Consider the following 23,951-nt stretch of genomic DNA (forward strand, 5'->3'; position numbering starts at 1 on the left):
TGATTCTGAGAGCTCACCGCAGCCCTCGGATCTGCGCCTGCACCTGGTCGCCAGCAGCTTGCCTATATAAACATCCTACGGACCACTCAACTTCATTCAGCAGCAGCAGCAGTGGCGGTGTAGCAGTGTATGCATGCTTAACTGTTTCGCCTCGACTTCACAGGTTCGTGCACATTTTCCCCTGTCTATATATTGGTACTCATTTAGTTCATAATTTAGTGCCACTGCTGCTGCTGCTTCCGATGTTATCATATAACCATGCCAACTGTCGCCGAACTGTCCAAATGCGTGGAACAGCTAGAAAATACCTTTAAAGAGAGACTTGATAACCTGCTTGACAAGATAACGACAACTGTAGTATCTAAGCTAGATTCCCAGCCTTCCTTGATCATTAAAGGCCTAAAGGACCAGATAGGGGGACTAACAAGCAGTCTTGATTTTCTGAACAGAACTGTTGAATCCCTCAAATCAGAAAAGGAAGAACTAACTGCAATGAACAAATCCCTGATTGCGCATAATGAGTCTTTGGAAAGACGAATTGGTGATATGGAACAATACTCACGAAAAAACAACTTAGAAATCAAAGGCGTTCCGGTTACCCAGGGTGAAGACTGCATGACAATTCTTCAAACTATTGCCTCTAAAATAGAATGCCCTATCTCTGTTAATGATATTGACGTCATTCATCGTGTTCCGTCCGCTTCTGAGACAAAGCACTTGCTTGTCCGATTCCACTCTCGAGCCTTGAAAACCGACTTCATCAGCAAAGCGCGAGAGGCACGCCTTAACACTAGTGACATTGGATTCGGCAAAGCACGAGGTAAAGCTTTTTTCCTAAATGACCACCTCACTCCACAGAATAAGCAATTATTCAGCAAGGCCTTGCAACTGAAGAAAGAAAAAAAGTGGCTTTTTTTGAGGACCGATGACTGCATCATCAAGGCGAGGCAATCAACTGACAGCAAAGTGTTTCGCATAAGGACTGACACGGACCTTGCGATATTCAGTTAAACTGACAAATCTTTTTCTCTTTTTTTTTCCTCGATTCCTCTTATCCTGATCTGATTGCATGTCGTACATTTCGGTTAACGATATTTGATCCTATTTTTCGGGTAACTATCATTCAGCGATCCATTTTAATTCACATAGTCTTCACAAACATTTCCGCGATTTTCAGAGTCTATTGTCTTCTTGTCTTCATTCTTTCTCAATTTGATGTGTTTCTGAGACATGGCTGAGTGATTTTGACAAAAATCTATGGTTTTCTATCATACAATTCAGAATATTGCAATCGCATTTCATCACAACATGGTGGCTCAGCTATGTTTATTCGGTCTGACATTAGATACAAGCATAGGCTTGATCTTCACTTAAATATCTGTGATTGTGAGTCCGTGTGGATTGAGGTTGATCATTCTGTAATAGGCATTGATAGTCATATTGTCTTTGGTACCATCTCTCGATCACCACATTCGCCGATTCCTGCTTTTTGTGAAGCACTTGACACTATTCTTGACATTCTTTCAAAAGAAAAAAAGCCCGTTGTCATCTTGGGTGACATTAACAATTATTTACTTGATGCTTCCTCCTCTTATCTAACTCAGTATATCAGCTGTTTCCAAGGTGATGGTCTTGATTCTCTACTCTCCCTTCCCACCCGTTGCACTAATAATGGTTTAGGAACACTTATTGATCATACTCTTTCGAACCTTCTTCATCCTCCCTCCGCATTCATTCTTCAATGCAATATTACAGATCATTTCCCAGTTGCACTTTTCGTTGAGAACAGTCCTCGCACAAATAGTGTAAGCTTTGTTAAAAATAAGTTTGATCGCGACAAATTCATAGAAATGGTATCTAATTCTGATTGGTCTTGTGTCACTTCAATGAATAATGTTGAATCAGCATACACCGCTTTCATTTCTACAATATCCAATTGCGTATCTTCATCGACAACATGTGTACAGTGCCATAAACGTTATTCTTCCCCTAGAGACCCATGGTTAACAAAGGGATTACCTAATAGCCTGCGTAAGAAAGATAACCTATATAAAAAAACAAAAAGAAAGCCATTTAATGTGCATCTACTTGACGGTTACAAGCAATATTGCAACACACTTAATACTCTGATGAAGAATGCGAAAAAGCGCTATTATCAAAACGAAATTAATTGTACTGGTTCAGATATAAAAAAACAATCGCGCTTGATAAATTCCTTCCTCAATAAAACCATTAACCCGCCTATAGCCAACATTCATCATGAAGGATCTGTTATGTCTAACCCACTAGATATCGCCAATGCATTTAGTGACTACTACTCCTCTCCCATACCCGTTCAAGCCAGTACGCATGACAAACTTGATCATTGTGGTCACAAATTTTTTTCATTTTTCCTGCTACCCCTGATGAGGTATGAAGAACAATTAGTAGTATAAGGTCCTCTAGCGCAGGCATCGATAATATTTCCGCTAACCACGTGAAAATGATTGCTGGTGATATTGCGGGTGGGCTCACCTACATAATCAATCTAATTTTTGAAACCGGCGTATTTCCCCATGAGTTAAAGATGAGTAGGGTTATCCCGGTATTTAAAAAAGGTGACAGATGCTTAATTTCTAATTATAGGCCAATATCCATTCTCCCCGTTTTTAGCAAAGTAATTGAAAAAATAATACATGTTCGCCTGTCTAGCTACCTAACGAAATTTAACCTACTTCATCCGAAACAATTTGGGTTTAGACAAGGGCATTCGACTAACCTAGCCCTCGTTTACTTCACAGAAAAATGTAAACTAGAAATTGACAATGGTAACTTCGTTGGTTCTGTTTTTCTAGATTTTACTAAAGCTTTTTGATACACTAGATCATGACATTCTTTTTTCTAAACTTGCATCTTATGGCATTATTGACAACTCTCTCAATCGTTTCCGTAGTTACTTATCTGATCGTGAGCAATTAGTATCCATCTCCGGCATCTATTCCAATAAAAAAATTATTAACATCGGCGTTCCGCAAGGCTCAATTCTAGGCCCGCTTTTATTTTTACTATACATTAATGATCTTCCACAGTGTCTAACCACATTATCGGAATGCATCTTATATGCTGACGACACGACTGTCTTATGTTCGAGTAATTCTCTAAGCAACATTTCAACAACCCTTAACGCTGAACTTATTAACGTCAGTGCATGGTGTGCTAAAAATAAGCTTTTGATAAATCCCTCGAAAAGTAAGTTCTTAATTTTCCATTCCAAGTCAATAAATAACGAGCAAGTTATGCCCCTCTTTATAAACACTCATCCTATTCATCTATCAGATCAATGTTCCGTCCTTGGTATCAAATTTGATTCCCGCTTAAAATTTAATTTGCATATTAATGAGCTACAGCGGAAAACTTCCTATGGTATTAGGGTATTACTAAAAGCTAGATGTTACTTTGACTTGACTACTTTGGTCACCTTATATTATGCATTCATTCACAGTCATCTAAATTATTGTATTGCTTCCTGGGGTCAAACATATCACTGCCACCTTTCTTCCCTCCAACGTGTACAGAATCAAGCCATTCGCATTCTCACCTGGAGCAACCGACGTTCACATGTTACTGATCTGTACCGGGAACTGCACATACTGAATATTGACAATCTAATCAAATTTAGTGTCTGAACATTTGCTTATCAAGCAGTTAAAGACCATAACCTTCTCAAATTTGTTCTTATCCGACACCTTACTAACTCAAATATTATGCGCTTTTCCTCCAATAACAATTTTATACTCCCTAAGGTATGAACTAACTATGGTTCACAAAGAGTAGCATTTGTTTTAATCAAACTTTGGAATTCATTGCCTTTTAACATTAACTGTGCCTTTTCTATATCGTCATTCAAACGTCAGCTTCGCAATTTCATGTTTAACCTATAGCTCCGTTTATTGAATATGTCTTTTAAAACACAACTTCTGTTCTGTCATTTCTAATACTGTTTGCTTCGTTTCCTACTTCTGCTTAAGCCTATCCCTACCGTCTTATATTTTCCATTGTATTATTGTTTTGCATCATTATGTATTTGAATTTGTATTTGCATTTTCGTATTTTTATAGCTCGCTGCCTTTTTGCTGTCAAGTAGTATTAGTATTTTTTAACATTATAAAAGGTCCCCCTACAGTGTTTACACTATGGGACCTTTTTCTGTCCTAAATATCAATATTTTTGTATCTGCACTAAGCATTCAATAAACTTCAAACTTCAAACTACGTTGTGTCGTACCCACACCTCCATCACTCTGTTACGCTCACGAAAGGTGTTTATTGACAAACCAGATAGAGTTAGACACCGCGACGGCCTTGATCAGCTGAGCACCTATTGAGATTCAGCTAGCCAGCCAAACGTTGTGTTCCTCCTTCGCTTTTCCAGGATGCCTCCTATACTGTTGAAGCGTAAATGCACTACACATGTAAGAGTGTCACAATATATTTCTCTATACTTCCAGAGCTAATTAAAAAAACGCTACTATAGTCGGATAGAACTTAAGTCTGCAGTGAAGCCCTGGCTACGCCCTCATAGCCACCAGCCACTGTTCCTCCGCGAGGCTGCAAATATTTTGTACTTGAAACTATCCCTGTTATCCAAATATGACGGTAACCGCAAAAATGAAATTATTAGCGAGTAACTTTACACGTTTTCCCTCACCTATTATAGTGGAATGGTGAGAGCCCAATTCTTTATTGAACTGAAATAACAAGCTTGCTCTGCTGCAACTATTTGTTGTCAAGTTTCACTTCAGTTGGCAATGAAGTTTCAAGAGTAAAACAGGTTCAGCAGTGAAATGAACGGCACCGCAGATTTTTGAAGAGTAAAATGCTCAGACTCCATGCACTTTGTCCATGTCTGTTGCACACCTCATTGCTTCCGCCGATGAAAAGACTCTTCAAGAACAGCAGACGCTCCGGAGGTATCAAGTACGATGCCATTTTAAAAAGGTCTCGTGTCAATGATTTTGTTTGCTTCTGTGATTGGCTGGCAGAGTAACACAACTCCGTGCGGTCCGTGTGCCTTGGTTGTCAACTGCTGTTTTTTTAAAAGTTGCATTCTACTATAGTAATATTGATTTTACACTTTCAAGTGTTTACGTGTTCTTGGCAGTGTTCTTCCTGCACTTCTTTTCTGTGCGAGTCCACTTGACGTGGTTCCTTGTTTGCCTAGTAAAGGAGAGGTGTATCTCATAAGCGTACCTGTAAAATACACCTTATTTCATTTCTCTTTTGTGGGTTTACACGTCTTTATGGCAAATTGTGGCCGTTATTCACATTTGTAGTAGTAAAGGTAACCCCCCTCATTTTCATAGAACAGTTACCGTGGGTTGCCGCCCCCCCCCTGAAAAAACTCTTGGGTACGTGCCTGCCTTTTCCTCCATTTTGTGTCCACTCTTTTCAGGTACAGAACCAGAGGTAGATGGCACCACCGATCCTTTGCACTGAATGAGCACTTTCTTGTCTGGCATTGCTGCAGACATTGTGTCATTTATCATAAAGGAAACAGAACAAATACAGCTTTAGAAAGCTGAATGCGCCACAAAATACCACGTCTACGCGAAATTTGAGCATGAGTAAGCCAGCAGTTTAGATGAAAGAGCCATGCATGACTGGTGGTACTCATGATCATTAGTTATTAAAAGTGGGGTGTGGAGAGTATTCAGGGCGCTGTTTTGTGGAAAAAGCTTCTCGTGGCATTCTTGACTAGTGACTCATTGTAATTATCCATGTTTCATCAACAGGAGATTTCCGACATGCGAGTTGCGAGCAAAGTGCCTGGAAGGATACGTGCCACTGCCCCCTCACAAGGGTTTGGCTGCTGCCTTGGCGAACTGCCTGGATGACACGGATGTTAGTTGCTGCTTATGCATTTACTGGTTCATTTCTCTGAGGGTATGCAGAAGTATGTTTGCTGCGAAATGGTGTGGTTTCTTCAAAAAGTTTTGGTCAAGTTAGAACAGTCGACCGAGTACCATCTGATATACCGTATAGGTCAATAATGCTTTAGAGGCTAATATGAGGTTATTTTGGGCTGGTCTGTTAAACTTCAGGAATAGCACAACATCAACTGTCGGAAATCGTGAGCGGCGCGGACAAGACAGTGAAGAACTGGATAGTGGGGTGTGGTGTTATGTATTGGTTTCGGTTTCAGGACGAAGCTGATTTGCCATTAGGGGGCACCGTCGCAGTGTTCAGAGTCTACTTAAGTGGTTGCTCGCTAAATAAACGAGTTCTTCGCCTCGGTACCTGCCTGTGTCTGCTTACCGTATTTACACGATTGTAAGTATACTCGAATGTAAGTCGACCCCCCCATATCGTGTGACAGGAAAAAAAAGAAAAGGAGAGCATACCCGAGGGCGCATTTGATAATGAAAATTTATTAGTAGCTGACATGGTCACTGGATACTCATCTTCACTAGTGCTGCCATCGTCATCGTTGCTACGGTCCCACAGCGCGTTGTCGTCTCCTGAAATTTCACATTTGGCAAACAACCGCACCACGACATCTTGTGGAACAGCAGCCCACGCCGAATGTACCCAACCACAGGCAGCCGTCAGGGAGGCTCTTTTGACAGGTCCGGTTGGCGTAATTTCGCGGTCTTCTGCCGCCAGCCACTCGTACTCACAGCGGAGCAGGTCCTTAAAAGGCGGAGATCCGGGCTTGTTTCCTGACCAAGTCGCACTTCACTGGCAAGGACCAATTGCGCATTTCAGTGACGTGCGCTGCAAGCTTAGCCTACAGCTCCGGAAAGCGTTCAGACTTCGGCACGTGCGAAATTTCTCACTTGCCGTCACAGGTGAAAATTTCGCTTCACTGCAGTCGCCACTCTCGCACCACCCGTTCAGAAACATCGAACTTGCAGCCCACTGCGCAGTGATTTGTTTCTTCAGCGTAAAAGATGGCAGCCCTCTTGAACGGTGCTGTGAACGAGTGCCGAATGATTAGCAGGTCTGGAGCACTCATGACGACTGAGGAAGCATAGAGGTAGTACTTAGCCGGCAGTCAAGTGGAACGTGTCAAACTAATGCCTTTCGTCAAACTACAGAGAAAGCTAAGTGCAAGAAGCAAAGAGAAACCTGTGAGTGGTGTCTGCTCTTCCACGAACTACCCCCGCAAGCGCCGTCATTCTGAAGGTGCTGCTGCGAATGAAACAGCGGCGCTTCCATCAACTATCGACACCCCCTCATGAGTGTTGTGTGCACTGTAAAACTCTCAAAAATGTTGAAAAACCCTTCCGAAAAGTGAACAAACACGTGGGATAGCGAAAAGCTACGGGTAGGGCCATAGAGCAAACATAAAATTGTAACTACGTTGTAGCTCCCGTTGGTCTTGCTTTTTTACCGGTGCCATGTTTTGGTTTCGACTGTAAGTCAACCCCCCACTTCAGATTTTAATGTTTAAAAAATGTGGTCGACTTACAATCGTGTAAATACGGTACTTGCTTCAGGCCGCCGTCCGCCATGCCCCTGCGTTCCTGCCATGTCCGGTGGGGCATTCATGGCAGCCACGCTGACTCGTCGACTGGCGATGAGGATTAGCCCTTCCGTACGGGCTGCACATCGTCGACTGCTGCCATAGTGCCCACAAGGTTTACCGGTGAGCTACTCTGTTGCCGCAGATGCCGGATCCTGCCCAGACGCTACTAGCGTTGCACCTGCACAACATGTTTCGTTGCCATTCACGACTCAACAACTGGTGACAAAGACAATTCGCTTCCATCGTGGCCAAATGTAAGTGAGGATGCACAGCGCTACTGTCAACTGTGATTACGTCCTCATTACTTCTGCCTGCCACCTTTAATTTCGGCCATGCTCCTCCAAAGCTTTCATCCCTGACACCTGGTTCAACGCTACTGAGCCATCATCTCTTAGCCTCACTGCGTCTCCTGTCTCCTGCCTCCTTCGTTCGATATGAATGCTGCAATTCGCTTACCTCCATTCTTGCCATGTCCCAGCATGCTGAAGATGCTGTTTAGAGAAGGACTGTTTGGGATCTACGCCATGTTTGGATGGCATTGTGGCTAATAATGCTGCAGAAGGACTTCTACCGCATTTTATTTTGGTGCCGAAGAGTCGGAAAGCCAGCCTTCATTCCCACAAGCTGTTGCTTCTGATTTTGGAAGTCTTTCTGCACCGAAATTGTCATGGAGCATGTCAAGAACAAGCAGACGTCTTGGTAGTCCCGATTTATGAGGATTGTGAATTAGGTGAACGAACTCATTCAATCTGAACAGTTTGTGCTTTCGATGCTTCATATCCTCCATAGCCAATTGCAGGCGGTGAAAACAGAGTTATCTGCGCTGAACGTCAAGCTGGAAACCTTCATGGCGGACGAGCAGGCGGCGGAAGACTACGATTCCGTCATGGAATATGAAGACGCTGCAACAGGCGCTTTAGCCCTGCTTGAGCACCATATGGACAGGCTCAAGGTTTCCGCTCAGTCTTCTATGACAGAACCACCTGCAGCAGCTGATGGGGACTGACCAGCAACCTCTGAAAGGGAAGCAGCGCTACCTCGATGCGAGTTTGGAGCACGATTGCGCAAGCTAGACCTTTTGTGATTTGACGGAACTTTTACTCGATGGCAGCCGTTTTTAAACATGTTCTGACACTCTGTGCATGAGAAGCCCACTTTATCTAATGTGGATCGGTTCCACTACCTTATTTCCCTTCTTGACAGAGCCGCTGCTCAAGCAGTCGCTGAAATTCAAGCCACCGATTTGTCGTACTATGATGAACTTGACATCTTAAAACAACGATTTGGGAACGTGAAGTTCATTGAGCAGGAACATCTCAAGAGGCTCTGGACACTGAAACACATGAGCAGAATACTGGTTACACAATAAAAGATAGGAGATGATCGTAAAAGTCAGCCATCTGTTTTGTTGATAGAAAAACAATTTGTGTATCTGTGTAGCACAATGACTGATAGGAAAGGCCAGCTGGCATATGTTTACATTGTATAGATACTTTCTTGTTTGTTGTGGCATTGGTTTCTAGCAGGTGACACTTTTAAGAGTTGTATAAAAAAATGTCTCTTTTAACACTTAAATAAATTAATGTCCCTTCAATAAAAACGCCAGTTGAGGGTACCTGCTCATGTTGTCCAATACTTTATTTGTGTATTTTATGTGCAACCGGCAGTGTGCATCCTAATCCTTCTGGGTTTCTCCACCAGTTACGGTCATGGCGGGAACATGTGGACCAGCCCCTTCAGCTGCCTGCACTGGAGCTCTCCACCACCCAGGGGACACTGTGGCCTTTCGTCTTTGTTCAGAAGGTTGGCAAAGCTTTGTCCCACTCCACTGTGTCTCAAGTGCCCATTGCACAAATGGGCTGACATAAAAAGGGGCCCTGAACCACCCTGCGGGCTTGGTGCGAGAACATAATCAACGGATGTTATATGCTGCTGTGAACATGTCAGCCAAATTTTACAGTTGTGCATGGCAGGTGGAGTTTACAAGCAGAGTGCAAAGTTGCCATTTTCTCAAACACCCTCTAGACCCTAAAAAGAATACTGGGAAGCAAAGTACCTTGGATAATTCACTTGCTTGCCTTTATAACAATACTTGCTTCTATGTACTAGTCTTGGTTTTTTGGTACCCAGGAGGTTGACGTGTTAAGCTACACCAGCTCACTCTGTTTTTGCAATCATTGCGGTTGCCACATTCATGCAACTGCAGCCACAAAAAATGTGTGTGGCACTCTTCTTTTTTTATTGTGAATGATATTTTGGCATCGTCAGATCACTTTTATTTCTGACTATCTGCCTGTCTAACCAAAAGTGTGGCCCAATCCCTAGGGAACGGCGGTATGAAAATGGGCCATTCCCATGGGGGTGTGCCACTGGGGGTGTGCCGCTTCCAGGCAGTGCCTCCAGAAGGATGTCCAAAAAGATTAAGGCACCTTTGGAGATGACACGTCTTGGCTGATTGCTTACTGGGATTGTTATAAGAGTTCGGCCTAAATATTATGTACGTCATCATACCTACCTAGCCTTACTGCTACGTGGTGTCAGCAGATCTTGCTGTTTCAAGGTATCACAGTAATGTTGATGGTCTGACATTTTGAGGCCAAGATGTCCTGCATTTATCAACCATAGTACTTCCTAAGCTTAATTCCTTTGTTTGTGATAAACTTGTGGAAGAATTCCTACAACTTCTGAGATACATGTCAGTGCTTGTAAAAGTTTTAAAAGAGTGCGGCATTTTTTGCTGCTATCAGTGGAAATCACTCAGTCGACTTGCAAAGCAATGTTGCCTATTAAGTTCTCCTGAAGTGGAATAGTTTAGTTTTTATATACTTGTGTTTCAAATTAGTGTCAGGGACAATGAAGTGCAATGTTAACCTAGTTATGCTGTATCACTAAATTACAGCTCTTAAAATTTGAACAAGATCTTATAATTCAAACCTCATTAAAAGGAAGTTTCATCAGACACAAGAATACTTTCACTATATTCGGTATTCGTCATATGCACGTGTATTCATGACATGCTTGTATTAGCAAGAAACATTTTATATTTACACTCGCACCTCGTTATAACAGAACGGGATACACAAAATAATGAATGTAATGAAGTAAATGCAATTCCCCTCGAAGTTCCCATAGAGATCCATGTATTTGAAACTTTGTTTTAGCAAAGTAAAATTGTCCTGACAATTGATATAACGAACTAGGTCCGTCTCCAAAACCAAGAGATACTGACCATTGCACACTGAGCACACCACTTTCTGCCTCTTTTGGCATTCATTCAGTGGAGCAGTTCGAAATTCTTCGAGCAACACTGGTCATTCTCACAGCTGTGCTGTAGCCATACACACCGTGGTGGTCACGCACCAAGCAGCAGCTTTTCTTTTCTCTCGCTTTGGCATGGAGCTGGCGAAGCTAGGCAGGCAGACACACCCTCTGAGATCGCAATCTCAGAGGCCATGCCTAGCTGTGCCTTTGCACAGCACACAAAAAACCAGTGCCTCCGCTTCACGCTTTTGCTGCGACATGCCACGCCGTGCAGGCTGGTGCAGCTAGGTATGTTAGCAGTAATTTTCTACTAAGAAAAAATAAGTCGAGAACTGACTTAGAGGTACTATATTGTATTCTGGTAACATTGTTACAATTTGCAGTAAATCAAAAGAAAATGCGATATCTAACATAGCTTCTCCAGATTTATTGTTAGGATCTTTGAGTGATAGAGTAGACCAGTCCAATTTGGGAGATTAAAATAGCCTACCAGTACAACACGATCACCAGACTTCACATATGTGCGCAGGTAGTTAGGCCTTCTAGTACGCTAAGAATCAAGGGTGTAGGCATGGCTCTGATAATATACCGTACTTTGCCATGATAGGCCTCGGCATGATAGGATTGGTGACTGTCCTCTGTGCATTCTCTTTTTGTCCCATCCTCAAAATGTGCCGTTATAACCATGTTCCATCAAGCCAGCAACCAACTAGCTTATCTAAGTCTATTAATCGCTGGCCTTACAAAAGGCACATTCAATATTAGGTGCATCTGGCATGTTGATCATGTGGGTAGAGTCTTTGAGAATTAAGCATACTCCTCCACCTTCGCCTTTGCAATGTTTTCTGTTTCCGCTATATCCATTCGGGACAAATTCTTTGTCATAAATTGTGGGGTTCAACCAGGTTTCTGTCAAGCTGGAAATATCTGGATTACAAGGAAACAAAAGAGCCTCGAAGTCGGTCACCTCATTCATTGTACTTCTACAATTTATGTTGAGTATCGTCACATGGTAGTGACGATCAAGAACACAGTAGCAAAAGTATGAATGATGAAACTTGTTATTGGGCAAACTTGTGTCCCTAAAAGCAAGTGACATTCACAGAACAACAGTAGGGGCGAACACAGTCGGCGATCGTTAAAAATCTGAGCCTGCAAATCAAGCATGTTGGCTTTTATACATGACTCATCGAACAGTCCAGCGTAATCACTGGTGCCTGCTTGCCTTCCAGAAATTACTACACAATTCGTGTCATGCATACAATCTGGTTACACAAAGTTTGGCGAGAACATACACAACAGATAGAATCAGTGATAACATTTGAGTAAGGTCCAAATCATGCAGGTGTGTCTTGCACTGAGCGATAACCTTAAGTTTGCAGGTGAAATGCAGTCTCCATAAAAAAGATAAATAACTACACGTGTCAGTATTTTCAGCGAGGGCCATTCATACGTGCGTCATCAGGTACCGTTTCTGTTAAGCTTATACTGACACCTGTTGGTGTCATTCCACCTAAAAAGCACTGCATCAATGCTCAGCTTTTCAAACATAAGTTTTACCTTAGATCTTCGTTTTCTCTCATCAGCTGAATTTTCTCACAGCTTTTTTTTCCATTTTTTTCCCCATTCCTGTATGTGTCTAGAAAAATCTTCGGAGAAGGACAATTGAGTGCCTTTTAACTTATGGGACATTTTCAGCACCAAACCTTTTTCACGGTAGTCGAAGAAATTTTGCAATTACAGGTCTTGTTTTGTGTTCGGTTTTACAACTTAATCTATGTAACCGTTCAATACCAGTTGCAGTTACCGTATAGATTAATGTAAGGGCCGCACCCCCAACTTAGCAGCCCAAAATTTTGAAGAAAAAATTTGAACGGAGTTCGGTGCTCCAATGCCGTGCTCACGCATTGGCAAATTCTTGCACGCTGTGTAGTTCTGCATGCCACTACTGAATGGCAAGAGCTGTGCGGTGACCTCTGATGCAATGGCACATCTGGGACATGGACAAGTCAAGACTGTGCCAGCACCATTTTGACGAAAAGGTTCAGTCCCATGGGAGGGCCACGCCTCACTAAAATTTGGCGCTTATATGAGCCTATACAGTATGCCCAACTTTCACTCGATTACCTCTTTCTTCACTCACTTTTCTAGCTGCGCAGTAGTTTCACTCTAACATTCTTATAATCCATAAATAATAAAATTATTTCTAGATCCCCTGCAACTTTTCATCAACTTCATTCAGCAACTTTTCAGCAACTTCATTGAACAGTGAATATAATTTCTTGTCGAGCCCAGATTTGATGCCTCCATTTCATTCATTTTCTTTGGTACACTATCGACGAGTGATGTCGGCTTCCTATCAATTCTACATACAGTTGCTTCAATCTTTTTTTTTTTTAAACTCACCCACCGTGGTTGCTCAGTGGCTATGGTGTTGGGCTGCTGCGCACGAGGTTGCGGGATCGAATCCCGACCACGGCGGCCGCATTTCGACGGGGACGAAATGCGAAAACACCCGTGTACTTAGATTTAGGTGCACGTTAAAGAACCCCAGGTGGTCGAAATTTCCAGAGTCCCCCACTACTGCGTGCCTCATAATCAGAAAGTGGTTTTGGCACGTAAAGCCCCATAATTACAATTACAATTTTTTTAAACTGCTTTGTCAATGCATGAAGTTTAGATATCTGGCATTGAATTCCCTCCTTTCTCTCTTGTATGTTGTCTGGAGTTCTCTGTGTATCATCAATGCTTGAACTAATTTTTTCTGGTGCTGCAGATAGGGGGACATCGCCAATAAAGCTTTGCCCAGACTCTGCCGCATACAGCGTAGATGTGCTTGGCATTTCCACGCATGTCACTGCCACACTACATTTCCACGCTGGAAGATGGCTCCCAATCAAGCCACTTGCAACCTGTATTACAAAGAAAACACTTTGATTCAGCATTGGGCTTGTCATGCTGCTGGCATGCCCTCTGAATTGTCAGGGAATTTCTTGTTTTATTATGGGGAATCATGGAAAATGAGCAAATAAATTAGAGTTGCAAATTCTCACGGTTTGGCTGCCCCGCAAAACTTTTGCCTAATCAAAAAATTGCCTGTGAAAAAAAAGTGTGATTGACCCAAGGTAATAATTCGACAAGTAATTACGAAAATAATTAACCTTAAAGACCATCTGCAACAAAGTTTTCAACCAAACAAGAATCCCAATTTCAGATAATTTAGATGTGATGTGCTAGTGTGACAATTCGGGCGTCACACCTGTGCAAAATTTTACGCTTGAGATAGGAGTGGATGCGTTACAATATGCTCATTAAAATGAAAAGTTGAAAGTTTATTTAACATAATTAAAGTGTATAATTGCAAAGTACACACTTTAGGGACCCAACAAAATTGTTAAAGGGTCCCTACCGATTGTTATTAAGAAAAAACACTTCTATGGCAGCTGTTTTTTTTATACTGTAAGATCACATAAAACTGAATTAGCTAAAGTAAGTAAAAGAAGAAAAAACAGTAGTAGGGAAAATCTCACAAATTAGGTACATTTTTCTAACAATTTTCTTTTTTAAGTCATCAAAAATATCGGCACAAGAAAAGAAAAGAAAGAAAAAGAAAAGTGAGGACATGTGCAAGCATGCGCAGTGTTACGCATTGTTAATATTTGAGTGTTCTAATTGTTTAAGAAATGTATGCAATGTTCTTAGAGTGGTTAGGTCACTATCAAGCTTATTTCAAACTGAGGTGCCTGTAAACTGTAGTGTAGAGCAGCCGTAATTAGTATTTACCTTAGGCAATAAAAAAACGACAGCGAGATGCGTTCCTAACATTGCAAAGGGAGGGATGGAACGAGACTGTTGTCAAGGCTAGTTTTTCATTAACAGTTTGATGCATGATGGAGGCGATGTATGTTGTAAATCGTAAATGTTGAGGTTGTTCAAGGTTTTAAATAAATCTTCACTCTTAATATGCATATTGTGGGGTGCTATAATGCAAAAAGCTCTTTGTTGAAGTGTAAACACCGGTGACAGATGAGTTTTGTACGTGCAACCCCAGATCACTAAGCAGTAACTATAGTGAGAGTGAACAAATGCATGGTAAAGATTGATAAGTATGTCGGGAGGGAAATAGTTTTAACATTACGACAGCACATGCAAGCCATGAGCTTGTGTGTGCTGAACAGAACGCACATGAAGGTGGAATTTTATATGGTTTCTGATAATAACACCAAGAAATTTTGTCTCCGTAGATTGTTTTATCGGATGGTTATTGTAAACGACATCTGAATGAATAGTCATTTTCATTTTTTCAGAGTGAAATAAGATAAAAACTGTCTTCGTTAGGTTAAGGTGAAAGGCATTCACTGTACACCACCGGTCCAAAATTTGTAATTCAGAGTTAAACTTATTAATTAGGTTGCATTCCTCACGATCAGCTATAATAAGGTTAGTATCGTCTGCATAGAGTACAGGGGTAGCACACACAAGCTACGAAGGGAAGTCATTTATATAGAGTAAAAAAAATAAAGGTCCAACTATGGATCCCTGGGGAACGCCATGATTAATAAGGGTGCTGTTGGCCTGAAAGTCACCTAGTTGAATAATTTGTTGCCAATTTTCTAAGTAACTGAGAATTAACGTCAAAGGTATTGCATTAATCCCATAACGAAGCAATTTATTGCTGAATATAACATGATTGAGAGAATCGAAAGCTTTCGCAACATCTATGAACAATCCCGCAACTCGATAACCACTGTCTATTGATTTTCTAATTAAGTCTGTAAATGTTCATACTGCAGTTTGTGTGGAGAGGCCATTTCTAAAACCAAATTGGTGCCGAGAAAGAATCTTGTGCTTGTGCAAGTAGTCATTAAGGCGCCTCGCGAATATTTTTTCGGGTATTTTGCTGAAGAACGGTGGCACTGAAATTGGATGGTAGTTTTCTATTCTATGCTTGTCCTTTGACTTGTACAGTGGTAGCACCTTGGCAATTTTCATCCGTTCTGGAAACACACCCGTGACGAATATAGTATTGACGATATGTGCGAGAGCTGGTGACACGATGACAGTTACAAGTTTAATGACATGTGCCAAAACATTGTCAATTCCAGAGGCTGTATTTAGCAAATTAGAAATAACTGAAGCCACCTCAAGCTCATCTGTAGGGTAAAGGTAAAAAGAAGCATTTGTGCACGGAATGTACGTTGCATCAAAATCCTTACCAGTTGAGTTAATGTGGGACGAAAAATAGGCACTGAAAGCATTACAGATACTTTCGGATGTAATGTACACAACGTCATTGTATATTATTTTTTCTGGAGGATGTTGTTTTACGTCTCGCCCTAGAAACTGGTTTTTCGAATCCTTCCCATTCTGTTCAATGCGATTGCTAAAATAAGTTTTCTTTGCTGCATAAAGTGTTCGTTTAAGAGTTTGCGAATACGTAGAGTATCTTTCCTTCAAGGAAGTGTTTTAAGGTTGCCTTATTAATTTCCTATACATGTTATATTTCGTTTTGATGTTTTTCATACCGAAACTGCAAAAATGTGCCGCCATTTCTGCTCACCGAAAGTGACATGACTTAGATTGTAGAGAACCGGCGCTCCATGTTGTTTGCTTCACTTGCTTGTACCACTCCCGCATATTGGCAAACATGTCACGCACGGCTGCTAGCCATAGAGCTAGTATATAGCTAGCTGCTTTGCGAGTTTTGCTCACACCGTCATGCGTCCGTGATGTTCTTTAATGTGAAGAATTCTTCTCCAAGTCAAGTCGGTTTCCTGTATCTGCTTGTCTACCTTCAATGAGCAGAGCCTTGGTGCATTCTGCAGGCTGCTCGGAGACGTGGAGCACACGGAGGTGACCGAGCTAAGGGAGTTTAACTACCTTACTCCGAGCAGGCAACTACTGCCATCTGTAGTAAAGGATGGGAAGTAGCTAAGGCTTGGCACAAAGAGCCTGCTTCACATTTTGTCTGTTTTGCTCTGGCGGCACTTACCTTTAGTTTTCAAGCCTCATCGCGGCTGATATTAAAACACTAGGCAATAGCAAAACGACAAGGCACGTCTTGGGACATTCAGGCCTTACCAGCTTGGCACGTGTTGGTATCTTGTACTGCATCGATTTGTGTAATGCTTCAAATTTTACTGCCAACAAAAAATGAAAAGCAGCAGTGCAAATGTGCCCTCTGATGAATGACTGCTATGAAGGCAGTATGAATGCATTTGTTTACATTTTTGGCAATATGATCTGTCAAATGCATGGTATCCTTGAACGAACAATGCAGTTTCTGAGCATACTTGTAGTCATCCTGAGAAAGTGTTTGGCAAGCAGATCTTGCATGGGTAAATGACCATGCCTGCGGAGCTTGTGCAGCTTTGTGAAGTGCAGTTTACATGCTTTGCATTGTGCGTTGGCTGGTCCACGTCGCACTTGCCTGCTGCGGCGCCTTGCATGCTTGCGCCCTGAAAGCTATGACAAGAATGATGTGTTCTGCTTTCCTCTGCGTGGCGTTGTGTACAGCACAGCCATCACTCATGTTCGAGTACGTGTTTGAGCACCCTACAGCCACTCAATGGGCCGGCATTCTTGGAACAGCTCAAATCACATGCGTAACAATGAGAAAGCACGCCGAGAGAGACATCCACCAACCAGCAAATGTTCAGCGATTGATGCGCCTGGGTGCCTAGGTGCAACTGAGAGATTGGCAGTCATGTGCGGTTCGTGGACTTTCAGCATATCCGCGTCACTGCTGCTCACCTCCAGGTGCTCGCATCATCTGCTTAGGTTCTCTTTAAAGGCTTCTAATAACAAAATTTGATAGTTACCAGCCCTGCAGCATTGCCAAGATGACTTATATTTATTATTTTATTATTAAGCAGCATCACAGGGTATGAGAAGGGGTTACAGACAAAAATAGCTCTGGAGCCCTGTTTGACGTTCACAGTCGCAAAAGGCAGCAGCAGACTTTTTCGAGTATAAAAGCGGCCCGACAGAGAAAGTAGGGCGATGGCGTCAGAGAGGCTGCTGCAATGCATTGATACAATCACTGACGAGTTAGGAGGAACGTTGGTGTCGTGCCTGACGAGTAGTTTGTTCGCCAAAGAAGCATTATCGGAAAGCGTCATATATGAGATCGGCGACAGTTCTAGTTCGGCCCGTGCGCAATGAATGACGGCATCGTGGCGGGCGAGAAAGTCCCACCCCAGGATAACTTCGTGGGAGCACTAGGAAATCACAATAAATTCGGCGGCGTATACAACGTCCTCGATGAGAACACGAGCGGTGCACGCCGCAATCGAGTGAATACGCTGTGCGCCTGCTGTGCGGAGGGCGAATCCAGCAATGGGCGTCGTAACCTTTCGAAGGAAGCGACAAAGCTTTGTGTCCATAACTGATACAGTTGCTCCGGTATCCACGAGGGCATATGTGTGCACACCGTCAACTAACACGTCTATCACATTGGTCGGGCTATGTTGAGGACTTCCGCGTTTCGACGGCGTCGCAGCCCTTGCCTCATGGACTGCAATGATTAGTTTTCCTCATTCCGAGCTTCAGGACGAGGCCGCATTGGTGATGGGGAGCGTCGGCGTGGAGAAGTTGAGTGGCGGATGTTGGCGGACCGGCGAAATGGTGGTGATGCAGCCCGAGGTTCGTCGTCATAATAAGGGCGTGGAGAACCCGCCATAGAACTTGGCACATATGGTGTAGCGCTAGGCGACTGTACGCGACTACAGTGGCGTGCGACATGGCCTGCATAGCCGCACGCAAAACATATCGGTTGATTGTCCGCTGTACGCCACCGAGTCGTTGCGGCAGGTCCCATTCATGTGGAAGGACGCGTTGGACGTGGCGGCTGGTGAAGTGATTGCATAGCAGGCTGTTGTCGGGGCATAGCGAGGAATTTGGCGTACGTGAGAGGTCCTCGTTGAGGGGAGTTGTGGAGGCCGGGTGACGACTTCCGCGTAGCTGAGTGGCACAGTCGTCGGGATCTGTTGGGGCCTGGCCATGACTTCGGCGTAGCTGTGAGGCGCAGCCGCAGGAACACACTGGTGGTGCTCAGGCAAAACCTCGTGCAGTTCTTGCGCTATGACGCAGCGAAGCGGAGGCGCAAAACTTGGCGTAGGCACGTGTACCGACTGCGGCTGTGCAAAATCCATTAACGAGAGTTGCCGGGCAACTTCCTCGCCGATGAACTCCTTCATTTCTGTGAGCAACGCTGCCTGGTTGGACATGGCAGCCAAACCAGCGAGGTGTTCGTCACGCGGTAGAGATCGACGGGTCAGTGACCGCTGCCTGCGGAGTTCTTCATAGTTCTGGCACAGTGTGACAATTTCAGCCACAGAGCGTGGACTTTTGGCCAGCAACATGTTAAAGGTGTCGTCTTCTATGCCCTTCAGGATGTTTCAGATTCGATCAGACTCCGCCATGGTCGAATCGACTTTCCTGCATAGGTCCAGGACATCTTCGATATAACTGGTGAATGTTTCGCCTGGCTGTTGAGCTCATTCTCGCAAACGTTGCTCGGCACGCAGCTTGCGAACAGCAGGGCGTCTAAATACATCGGCGAGGGAAGTCTTAAATTCTGACCATGTCTGGAACTCTGCTTGATGGTTGTTATACCACAGGCTGGCCACTCCAGCGAGGTAGAACAAAACATGGCTCAGTTTGGCCGCTTCATCCCACTTGTTATGGTCGCCTACCCTGTCGTACGCCGTGAACCATTCGTCCACGTCAGTGTCATCCGCTCCAGTGTAGTAGATGGGAGGGTCGCGATGACGAGGCACCCCGGGACACGCAGTGGGTGCAGGAGGAGGCGTTTGCTGGGAGGCGTCTTGGGGCGTTAAGGGATAAGAAAAGAGCAGATTGGGTGAGGGAACAAACGCGTGTTAAGGACATCTTAGTTGAAATCAAGAAAAAGAAAAGGGGATGGGCAGGACATGTAATGAGGAGGGAAGATAACCGATGGTCATTAAGTGTTACGGACTGGATTCCAAGGGAAGGGAAGCGTACCAGGGGGCGGCAGAAAGTTAGGTGGGCGGATGAGATTAAGAAGTTTGCGGGGACGACATGGCCACAATTAGTACATGACTGGGTTGTTGGAGAAGTATGGGAGAGACCTTTGTCCCTGCAGTGGGCGTAACCAGGCTGATGATGATGATGATGATGTCCTGGGGCATGGTATATGGTAGGGTACGGGACCGGAGTTCCAGGATGATCGTCTGAGGGTACCCCGCACACTCCAACAATTCTAAAGGTGTTTATTTGGCAGAGCTCGGAGCAGCGCAACGTCGACGGGCAGGGCAGTCACAGCTTCCAAGCACGAGAGCCGTTGCTGAGCAGGAGCGCTCGACCCACTAGGGTTTAGAGCCAGTAGCGCTTAACCCACTAGCGTCTCTCTTCGCTACAATTTATTTATTATACCCTCAGGGCCAAAGGCATTACAGAGGGGAGTGGTGTTAATATACAAGCAAAATGTAAACAAAAAATACAATATTCGCTCATAATACAATGGTGGCTATATCATTCGAAGAAAAAAACCAAAATATTAGCACAATAACATGAAAAACCAACATTACAAAGACCCTGTTTATACATCGTTAGCTAGAAAATTTCGGAAGTGTTGGTTATTACTGATAGATACAGCATCGGAAGGAAGGTGATTCCAATCGCGACTAGTCCTGGGCAAAAAGGAGTGAAAGAAATGCTTAGTGTTGCAAATGTCAATTCCAACTTTGCGACTGTGGTCGATGCGATGGGATCGGTAATGGGGCCTATAGATAAATTGGTCGCGCAGAACAGGATGATAATACAACTTATGAAAAAGAGTTAGTCGGGAAATTCGGTGGCTCGCAGACAGGGATGGGAGAGTAAGATTAGACTTCATGGCAGTAATACTATCGGTTCTATTGTAGTTACACAGAATAAACCTAACAGAGTTATTTTGAACAAGTTCCAGTGCCGTTACAAGTTTGTCCTGACTTGGATCCCATATCGAGCATGCATATTCCAGCTTGGAATGCATTAGTGTCTTATACAGCAATAGTTTAAGTGACAATGGAGCTCTAAGGAAGTTATGATGTAGGTAACCTAACATGCAGCGGTAACCTAACGGGTGCAGCGGTGGCGTAGAGGTAGAACACCCGCCTCACGTGCAAGAGGTCCGTGGTTCGAATCCCAGTGCCGTGCAATTTTCCACCGAATAAAAAAAAAAAGGATCCGCGTGTTGATAAAACTGCATAAACAGGCCTGGAGTGTGGCCTGATCTCGGTGACCAGAACTGGTAACGCACTCCCTCACCAGAGCAGGATTGGCCACCCGGGTGCAGTACTTGGCCACAACCTTCTCTATGAACACAACAATCAAACCCCAGCCCTCAGTCCCCAGCAGCTGCGCAACTGACCACGGCGGCGGTCAGACCTGCGACGCAGCAGAGGGTGCTAAGAATTCCTGGCTCCGGACAGGCCGCCATTGGAATATGAACCTGGCAACGTTTAACGCTAGAATGTTATCTAGCGAGGCAAGTCTAGCAGTGCTATTGCAGGAATTAGAGGGCAGTAAATGGGATATAATAGGGCTCAGTGAAGTTAGGAGGCCAAAAGAAGCATATACAGTGCTAAAAAGCGGGCACGTCCTGTGCTACCAGGGCTTAGCGGAGAGACGAGAACCAGGAGTCGGATTCCTGATTAATAAGAATATAGCTGGTAACATACAGGAATTCTATAGCATTAACGAGAGGGTGGCAGGTCTTGTTGCGAAACTTAATAAGAGGTACAAAATGAAGGTTGTACAAGTCATCCCCTACATCCAGTCAAGATGACCAGGAAGTCGAAAGCTTCTATGAAGATGTGGAATCGGCGATGGGTAGAGTGAAAACAAAATGCACTATACTGATGGGTGACTTCAATGCCAAGGTAGGCAAGAAGCAGGCTGGAGACAAGGCAGTGGGGGAATATGGCATAGGCACTAGGAATAGCAGGGGAGAGTTATTAGTAGAGTTTGCGGAATAGAATAATATGCGGATAATGAATACCTTGTTCTGCAAGCAGGATAGCCAAAAGTGGACGTGGAAGAGCCCGAACGGCGAGACTAGAAATGAAATAGACCTCATACTCTGTGCTAACCCTGGCATCATACAAGATGTGGACATGCTCAGCAAGGTGCGCTGCAGTGACCATAGGATGGTAAGAACTCGAATTAGCCTAGACTTGAGGAGGGAATGGAAAAAACTGGTACATAAGAAACCGATCAATGAGTTAGCGGTAAGAGGGAAAATAGAGGAATTCCAGATCAAGCTACAGAACAGGTATTCGGCTTTAACTCAGGAAGAGGACCTTAATGTTGAAACATTGAACGACAATCTTGTGGGCATCATTAAGGAGTGTGCAATAGAAGTCAGTGGTAGCTCCATTAGACAGGATACCAGTAAGCTATTGCAGGAGACGCAAGATCTGATCAAGAAATGCCAATCTATGAAAGCCTCTAACCCTACAGCTAGAATAGAACTGGCAGAACTTTCGAAGTTAATCAACAAATGTAAGACAGCTGACATAAGGAAGTATAATATGGATAGAATCAAGATGCTCTCAGGAACGGAGGAAGCCTAAAAGCAGTGAAAAAGAAACTAGGAATTGGCAAAAATCAGATGTATGCGTTAAGAGACAAAGCCAGCAATATCATTACTAATATGGTTGAGATAGTTCAAGTGGCTGAGGAGACGATAGTGGAAGAGAGAATAGTCTAGAGGAATTCGAAATCCCACAGGTAACGCCGGAAGAAGTAAAGAAAGCCTTGGGAGCTATGCAAAGGGGGAAGTCAGCTGGGGAGGATCAGGTAACAGCAGATTTGTTGAAGGATGGTGGGCAGATTGTTCTAGAGAAACTGGCCACCCTGTATACACAATGCCTCATGACCTCGAGCGTACCGGAATCTTCAAACGCTAACATAATCCTAATCCATAAGAAAGGGGACACCAAAGACTTGAAAAATTATAGACCGATCAGCTTACTGTCAGTTGCCTACAAATTATTTACTAAGGTAATCGCAAATAGAATCAGGAACACCTTAGACTTCTGTCAAGCAAGGACCAGGCAGGATTTCGTAAAGGCTACTCAACAATAGACCATATTCACACTATCAATCAGGTGATAGATAAATGTGCGGAATATAACCAACCCCTATATACAGCTTTCATTGATTACGAGAGAGCGTTTGATTCTGTCAAAACCTCAGCCGTCATGGAGGCATTACGGAATCAGGGTGTACACAAGCCGTATGTAAAAATACTGAAAGATATCTATAGCGGCTCCACAGCCACCGTAGTCCTCCATAAAGAAAGCAACAAAATCCCAATAAAGAAAGGCGTCAGGCGGCGAGATACGATCTCTCCATTGCTATTCACAGCGTGTTTACAGGAGGTATTCAGAGACCTGGATTGGGAAGAATTGGGGCTAAAAGTTAATGGAGAATACCTTAGTAACTTGCGATTTGCTGATGGTATTGTCTTGCTTAGTAATTCAGGGGACCAATTGCAATGCATGCTCACGGATCTGGAGAGGCAAAGCAGAAGAGTGGGTCTAAAAATTAATCTGCAAAAAACTAAAGTAATGTTTAACAGTCTCGGAAGAGAACAGCAATTTACAGTAGGTAGCGAGGCACTGGAAGTGGTAAGGGAATACATCTACTTAGGGCAGGTAGTGACGACGGATCCGGATCATGAGACGGAAATAATCAGAAGAATAAGAATGGGCTGGGGTGCGTTTGGCAGGCATTTTCATATCATGAACTGCAGGTTGCCACTATCCCTCAAGAGAAAAGTGTATAAAAGCTGTGTCTTACCAGTACTCACGTATAGGGCAGAAACCTGGAGGCTTACGAAAAGGGTTCTGCTGAAATTGAGGACGACGCAACGAGCTATGGAAAGAAGAATGATAGGTGTAACGTTAAGGGATAAGAAAAGAGCAGATTGGGTGAGGGAACAAACACGAGTTAATGACATCTTAGTCAATGAAGAAAAAAGAAATGTGGCATGGGCAGGACATGTAATGAGGAGGCAAGATAACCGAGGGTCATTAAGGGTTACGGACTGGATTCCAAGGGAAGGGAAGCGTAGCAGGGGGCGGCAGAAAGTTAGGTGTGCGGATGAGATTAAGAAGTTTGCAGGGACGACATGGCACAATTAGTACATGACC

General features: G+C 43.7%; 1 protein-coding gene across 2 annotated transcripts in view; it reads left to right on the plus strand.

Annotated features, from left to right (window-relative positions):
- LOC126535529 (AP-5 complex subunit mu-1-like) overlaps positions 1–23,951 on the plus strand; it is a 196,152-nt gene that overhangs the window by 25,561 nt on the left and 146,640 nt on the right. For both annotated transcript variants that reach the window (XM_050182341.3, XM_055073185.2), the window contains exons 2-3: positions 5,771–5,879; positions 9,208–9,309. In XM_050182341.3, the coding sequence (XP_050038298.1) occupies positions 5,771–5,879; positions 9,208–9,309 (211 nt within the window). The remainder of the gene's footprint in view (positions 1–5,770; positions 5,880–9,207; positions 9,310–23,951) is intronic.

Source organism: Dermacentor andersoni, chromosome 7 (genome assembly GCF_023375885.2).
Source record: "Dermacentor andersoni chromosome 7, qqDerAnde1_hic_scaffold, whole genome shotgun sequence".
Taxonomy (NCBI): domain Eukaryota; kingdom Metazoa; phylum Arthropoda; class Arachnida; order Ixodida; family Ixodidae; genus Dermacentor; species Dermacentor andersoni.